Source organism: Mercenaria mercenaria, chromosome 2 (assembly GCF_021730395.1).
Source record: "Mercenaria mercenaria strain notata chromosome 2, MADL_Memer_1, whole genome shotgun sequence".
Taxonomy (NCBI): Eukaryota; Metazoa; Mollusca; class Bivalvia; order Venerida; family Veneridae; genus Mercenaria; species Mercenaria mercenaria.
This window is the reverse complement of record NC_069362.1, coordinates 84,837,107-84,845,170: the sequence shown is the minus strand read 5'-3', so window position 1 is coordinate 84,845,170 and position 8,064 is coordinate 84,837,107. Positions and strand designations below refer to the sequence as shown.

Here is an 8,064-nt window from a genome sequence, read left to right as displayed (position 1 = left end):
AGGTATGCATTTCTTTCTTTTGATAAGCTATTATAGCCAAGGATTAGAACGTTCGTTATATGCGTTCGAATGTTACTAACGAAAAATTCAGATCAAATTCTGTTAGTTTCTTCTTTGGCCATATTCTCTTCTTTATCATGTTCGTTCACATATATTCCTTTTCTGTATATAATTTCAATAATTACTTCAATTTTGTGTATACCATTTTGCAATAGTTACAATTTTCTCCCTCACACTACGGATTCATAAAGTTAAAAAACACATGTAGCAAAAGTTACATCGGAGTTGTTTTATTTTGCAGTACGTTAAAATCCATATGATTTATTTGAAATTTTCTAATAACATTTGGAAATATAAGAGCAAAAATCTGTCGTACCATTTTGACCAATAGTAAACAGATACAAGGAGTATTAAATTGTACTTGCATGTTCAAATGTTTATGCGCATGTACACTTTTATACTTGCAGGTACAAAACTATAACCAAAAATGTGCGTGCAGGTATAACATTGTTATACATGCAGATATAAAATAGTGTCTTGCGTACAATTTTATACATGGACGTACAAAACAATTATAACTGCAGGTACAAATACCGCCACGTACATTTTCGGATTTGTACCTTCAGGTATGTACAATTTTATATATGTAGGTACATTTCGGCTGAAAAATGTACCTACAGGTACAAATAATAGATGCAGGTACAATTGTGTATCTGCAGATATAATTTATTTGTTCCAGTAAGTACATTTTTATTAGTTTTTGGTGTATCTCTTTACTTTTTACCCAGATAGTACACCATTATTAACATATATCTCTTACTAGGACATAACTAGCTCATGTGAAACTAGTATACTGTAAGTGGAGAGAGCTATATATCTATCTGTTTGAGGGTATTAAAAGAAGTGGTTTCGAAAATAGACTAAACAGGAAGAAGGTCGTAATCAACCACTGGCTTTTGACCTAATCTTGACAACCCATCAATGAGAACGGGTTTGAAATACTTTCGTTCTACAAGCAAATCTGCAAATTACATTATCTTTGGTAATTTTTTATATAACAAGACAAATCGTCATCTGATTCTTACAGTGCTCTGTCTCTAGTTTTGCATTAAGTTTGTGCTGACGAGCTATATGATTCAGTAGTAAGCAAACATAAATTGTGACGTGATTCCAGAAGATCACTTAATGATTTGCTCTATGACCCATGTTTGAATTAAACTGCTGTATCCCAGGACAGTTAATGGTGATATAAATTTTGACCACTTATGCACCTCAACTAGCACCAAGTGATATACAGGCTTTGTAAAGAAGTACTCTATGTCCATTGTGAGAGATGCAGCTTTTCCATTACATCTTCCAGTACAGCAGGCCGTTTTTAACATTTTTTGTCATATGCTTTGAATTTGCTCTATCATCAAAGTGCAAAAGTGGGTAGTGGGTCTGCAGAAAAAGTACAAAAAACCGGTGGAGTCTTCAAAATGACAGGAAAATTTATAAAGATACGTTTCATCTTTTCCGCCCAGAAATGAGAGCTAAATATAATGAACTTAGAGGTCGAATTTCTCAAAATGACGAAAATGGTAGACAGAGCAACGTTCTGTTCCGGTGACGAAATATGACCATGTGATTACTTATAAACATCAAATCAAGGAGCAGTTACATAATTATTCAAGAAGCTGTTGTCTCGTTATCATAGTGAGCACATTTCTACAATGTGTTGGTTATACGCTAATACCAGAACTGCCTACTGTTAACCCGCAGTACAAAAGTAACTCACATACGTTTTCTCAAAATTATGTTAAATATTTAACTGCATCTCTTCTCACTTGACGCCACCATCTAATTTAAGACCATAACCCAGAGATGGGATTTTCAGCCACATACAATTACATAAATCATTTAAACTTGCGAGTTTTAGTCAGTGTAAGAAATGACACAGCAAACACAACGTACTGAATAAAAAAGAACAAAAAATGTATTACTCTATATATGATTCATTTAAAATATTTTGCTCTAAGACGTGTGTTATGGTTTTACCCGCCCGTGAGGAAATAATGCGCGGAGGAGACCAATAGGGGTCATCCTCCAATATCAAAGCTGGTAAGTTGCCAAATGATCTATAATTGTGTTGGCGCGACGTAAAACCCATGTCAAATGAACTTGCAACAGATACAAAGACAAAACGAATAAACTTGTTGTCTGCTCTTTTTTGCAATCGTGTAATTCTCAGGAAAAAAGTGTCTGAAGAAGAACACTAAACAAACATGTAGTTTGGATAAATAAATATAATCATATCTTAACAAAAACAATTTCTCTGCACATATATCTGCATAAGTCTGTCCTGTATTTTGATAAATACAGATGCCCTTTAAATTTACATAATGCCATCGGGTTATGTAGATTGTCAATAAATATTTCCTTGACTAGTGTTAAATCTTTGTTAAGTTTTAAAACAATACCTTCATCCCAAACGGATGCATACATCTTATTTCTTCTGACCACAATACCTTTCAATTCCCGCCCAGTCTTATCAATATATTTCCTAACAAAATTTCCAGGTAACCCCAAACAGTATATTGTTGATCCTTTACTAATGTAGATTTGATTTCCATCAGAAGTAATATCGAAATACGACGGCATTAGGATGTTTGTTTGATATAATGCTTGTTCGGCGCCCGTACTATTATTTATTGTGTGTACTTCACCCTTTTCACACAACACATATAAGAAGTCTGAATTATACTTCAGACTCAGTATGTCACAAGTACACTTTACATCGTATTCCACTTTGCAAATCATGCTCCTAGACTGACACGCTATATTTAAAATAAGAATTTTCTTTTCTTTACGTAATGATACTGCGGCGGTATCATGATTTATTGCACATACAGAATTTGGGGTTTGGCACTTGAATTCTTCAAACGGATGTCCTGAGCAGGTAACTGCTTCTACTACATTGTGTGCTGTGTCAGTTGCTAGTAATGTTCCATTTTGAAGAACAGCAATACTGGTTATAGAACAACGGTACTCCAAAGAAGAATGGTCATTTGCAAGAATTGTTCTGGGTTCAAAGTCCTTGCAACATGATTTAAAGATACACCATTTTGAAACAGAACAAAGTCTACGTCCACTACATTGTTCTTGAATTTGATGTGGTTTGCATTCTTGAAGAGATGAGGTACTTGTTGTCTTGTCTTCAGCTACGACATTTTGTAATGATTTATTTCTTCGTTCTAAACTGTCTGATACATGTGTAGATATATCAATTTGAACCGGTTTTGTCTCAAAAGATCCAGTTTTCTTCTTTTTCAACCTTTCTTTTATTTCATCCGGCGTTATCTTATCTTTACCCACATTTCCAATAAGCCGGCATAAAGTAGTTTCCAGTCGATTGCACTCAATTTCAAATTCCGCCTCAGTTAAACATGCAACCCCTGTATGGTATAATGCATTCCTTAAATCCCTAATGCGAGAAATGTCCGCTTCGATGCTTGTGTTTCCATCGGGCGGATCTGTCCATATTTGATTACTTGGCTTAAGAAATGGATGAAGCTGTCGTATGAGAAACACGAGTAAAGTTATATCCAATAACTTGAAATCAGGCACGCCCACTTTTGGGTACAACATGTGGAACTGGTCCGCTGTGATTATTTTACTCTTATATAACGCATCTTCTATCCTTTTCTTGACTTGAGTTTGTCCCAGGTATTCCTCGAAAGGGTTACAAGCAAACTGTGGCAACAGGAAAAATATACATAATCTGAGAACAAGTCGTCCCTCTTCATTCAGCATTGATGTTAAGCGGTATACACGTTTCTCTTCCTGGGTACAGATAGCCGACTGAAAAGATATGTGGAAAGTTTAAATGTGTCAAGTGTTGTCTAATTAAGGAGGATTTAATTTTCATATCAGTCAGTAAAAAGTAAAAATGAATATCTTACCATAGTCTGCTTAATCCGAAATTGAGAACGGTGTATCAAGCGGCAAAGTATATTGATATCTTTGTAGTTAGCCTACTTTGTAGTACCCAAATACGCGGGTTTATGAATGAATATTGGGTACCCATTTTTCTAAATATATATCAATGAAATTCATGAATGAAGTTAACGTAAACAATCGTATACTTTTACGACGTATTTGAATTAATGTATAAAAAGACAAGAAATTTGTTTAATAAATACTGCATATTTTCAACATTGTGTGCTAGGCTTTTCCGAAACAAAGGTAGAACTGTGATCACCATATATTAAAGACTAAGGTAAAGATATGTAATATTTCATTGCCTCCCTTGTTATTTACTGCAATTGTACTACATAAATTGTGCTATATCAATGAAATATAGTATCAGATATAGCATCATCAGAATCCGCCCCCGACCCCACCCCGAAATAGATAAGGAAATGGACATAAAATGAGCGTTGTATTAATAAATGATATGATTATGTAAACAATATAATGTACAATTACGTAGGTCGCTGTTACCCAAGTTATGGTTAACCACAGTATCACGTCTTTGGGTGTAAACAATATTGTAAAGATTTTCAGCGTTAAATCATTTTGTAAACATAAGCTCGATTTGCGGCAGGTGATTCGGCAGTACACATTTTAAATACTTCTGTACCAGTTCACCAATATTTGATAAATGTGTATACCATGTTACTAATGTATGTTCATTTTAATAATTCAGATCGAAATTTCCCCAAAACGTTATATTATATCTGTCAAGATATAAAATTCATAATGGTTGTAAATTATGATTTTATCATTATATGAAATTTAAGCGTTAGCACAAGATAATGTAATAAAGTATAAACTGATTCAATTCATATACATTATGTCTGTGCTTGGTTTATTGTTCGAGAAAGAACACTTAGAATTGGTAAGTCACGCTTGACCGAGCAACTGACCTCGCAAATTGTTGTAATTACAAGCTGGCCAATCAAACTCCGTGACCATAGAAATAACCTCTGACGTTAAAATTATTCTCGACTCTCTGACTGATCGCGCTCCGCGGGTTCACAGGATGGAAAAGTTTGTTGAAACATGCCAAACATATTATTTATCACAAAGGTCCACATACGTCGTTACCTTCGAATGCATGGTCAATATGTGAAAACAAACCCTACTGCGACCCTCACGTTTTGCGCAACACATTCACGCTTTAAATGACCGAATATCACATTCACGAGACTTAGGAAATATACCATGAATTACTTGATCAATGACCACTAAGATTGTTGTTTGCGAGGACGTAGACTGTTTAGCGCAATAAATCACTACATATAGATGTACCCTAGAAGGAACTTTTGCTTATCAAGTTAACTTGTTGAAACCAGCAAATCTTTCATCAGTAACCCGCGGCAACTTGTACTGGTACATGACCTCACTTAGCGAGCAAGTCGTCCAAAATGCTTACAAACAATTTAGTAAAGTTTCAAATTTATTGAAACGTCAAGGCCCTTATGGTCAAAATCTGTCTAGACAAGGGAGAGGGAGGGTGAAATGGATGAATAACTATGTTGTCGCCAACAACTGAAGTTGACCCAGTTTTGTTTATGAGGCTATGACAGCTTATGATCATAATATTGACAGGTAATAAAAATCGCTAGACTTTGTCGAATAATGTATTATAAAAATTTAATTTGAACGTCTGGGTACATATTTTATCAAATGTAAATGGTTGCTGTATTTTTTTCGTAGTTGGCTCTGACCTTCACGCAAGATTGATATTTGTTACATAGTATGTAGTCTAGACCTTGTAAATCGTCCCCATATTATGCATAGATAACTAGTTTACTGATCGCTCTCCTAACATGTAATTTAGTAGATGTTGATGACGAATGTTTACCCAAAATTAATGTTTACTTTAGTATCAGCATCAATAGATACTCCTGAAATTTAGACTTGATTTGAAGATAACTAAGTTTTCATAAAATGTTTACAATACAGTTTCCAGTAACATTACACACTACAATTACATTTAATGAAAGGTGACTAAGTGCTGTTTAAAATAAAGTACGTTGTTTTCGAAGTAAAAAAATTTACAGTTTAAAGTTCCGTAAGGCTTAATTTTTTGTATTAAAATCAGATAAAACAGCTGTCTATACGTAACTACATGGTTAGAATAGCACTACTTTCATTATTGCACATAAATATATCCCATTTGAACCGTAAAGGAAGGTGATAAAAACACTGACTTCAATAAAACTTTATAGTGTGTTTATCAATATTCAAACCTTTAACACAAATTAGAGAAACCAATTAAAGATAATATGATCTAACAAGAAAATCATATATTTCATGTTCATAATATTGTCGGGTAATAAATTGCACAGTAAATAAAAATCCTATAAATTCATTTTCTTGTTGTAGCAATACAGACCAACACTATGAAAGCATATTTACATTATTTTATAGTATTAATGAGAATATATTGCACCGGCTGTTTAAATTGTAAGACTCCATTCAGTATGTTATAATCATTGATGTTTTACAATGAATGTTTAAGGACAGATGGCATGTAGTAAGAAACGTTACGAAGGCAGCTGGTCCCAAATATATTTTGTTTTGTTATGGAAAATTTAGCAGTTGTCACGGATGACAATGCTGTAGCAAATATTAAATACTATATCGGACTAGTGAGGAATGACTCAGTGGAGTTCAATCGAGTATGATTTATCATTTTCGTTATAGTTTAAACCCAGAGCACCGCAAAACGGGGAAATATAAGACCAAAGTTCTGGATCACAGGAGGAGGAAGTAAAGTTTAAAGAAAATATTGGATGTGTGTCGGAGGGTGGGTGTATTGTAGCGATGGATGAGGGTTGGGAATTTTTGTCCGGCGGCGGTGACGGAATACTTGAGTGTCAGTATGTATCTTAAATGATTATTGTTGTTTCCTAGGAAACAAAATATGATAGACATATTTGACCATGCTGTAACCTTGACCTTTGACCCTCCGACCTTTTTCATGCACTCTGCATATCGTCTCATCGCGACCATTGAAGTCAATATCCTAAACGGCTATTAGGTTGCAGGGACAATTTGACATTAGAGCCCAATTTGTGACATTAACGTTTGACCCACCGACCTAGTTCATGCGCGCTCTGTACATCGTTTCATCGCCATCTACCTATTGCAATGTTTAAATTCAATACCTTGAATGGTTATAAAAATTATGCTCCGGCCATAAATTATGACGGACGAACGGACAGACACTCGCACCACCACATAATATTTCCACTTTTTTTCCAAAACGGGTAAATTAAAAAGGCATTTTAAAATATGCGGTTACCGTCACTTAAATCAGTTCTCAATATGAAGTTTGATAATGATTAGGGCTGTTGTCAAGAAGTGACTGCCACATAGAACTATTACAATATCTAAACATACTGGTCTTGACCGTCATGGTACCTTCGCCTCAACCAAAATAATTTATGCCCTTTATTGTTCGAACATTGGAGCTAAAACATTTTGAATCACTGAATTATGCTGGATGCAATACTTTCTCCGAGTTATACAATATTGACTTAAGTTTTTATATTTGTAATCAAGGAAAAAGGTGTATCTCATCCGCTAATTATTCCAATATTTAGTTTAAATAACATTTAAATTGCTAGAATTAGTCATCTAGGTCGGAAGGAAAACAAGTCCCAACAATTTCACAAATATAAAAAAGTATTTTTGGGAGTGTTCGACGAGCTGATATCAGTCAAGGACAATGCTTTATTTCACCGTTAGACTAGCACATACAGTGTATCCAAACAATTATGCATAATATTTATGATTGAAATGTATAAAAAAAATACTTCGTCAAGAGTGGATACAAAGGGAAATGACGTCTTAATTAGATACAAAATTCAGGGAGACATAATATTATGTGAGCTGCACTTACGTATTATAAGTACTTTAAATGTCTATAATTTAAGAATGTGAAGGTCTTACCTCATAAATGAAAGTTTTTTCTATTAATATTCATTGAAATACGGTATGGGTATTTTCTAGACTGGGTCCTGAAAATGAAGTAGGTAAAATTGTGTTTTGTTGTTGCTTTAATATTTACCC

General features: G+C 34.2%; 1 protein-coding gene across 1 annotated transcript; it reads right to left on the bottom strand.

Moving 5' to 3' along the window:
* Positions 1-1,976: 1,976 nt before the first annotated feature.
* LOC128548558 (uncharacterized) lies at positions 1,977-4,029 on the bottom strand. The gene is made up of 2 exons (XM_053523795.1): positions 3,942-4,029; positions 1,977-3,840 (listed from the first exon to the last, which is right to left on the bottom strand). Exons 1-2 carry the CDS (start codon positions 3,942-3,944, stop codon positions 2,290-2,292), a joined length of 1,554 nt encoding a protein of 517 aa, XP_053379770.1. The 5' UTR covers positions 3,945-4,029; the 3' UTR covers positions 1,977-2,289.
* Between the last annotated feature and the right edge of the window lie 4,035 nt (positions 4,030-8,064).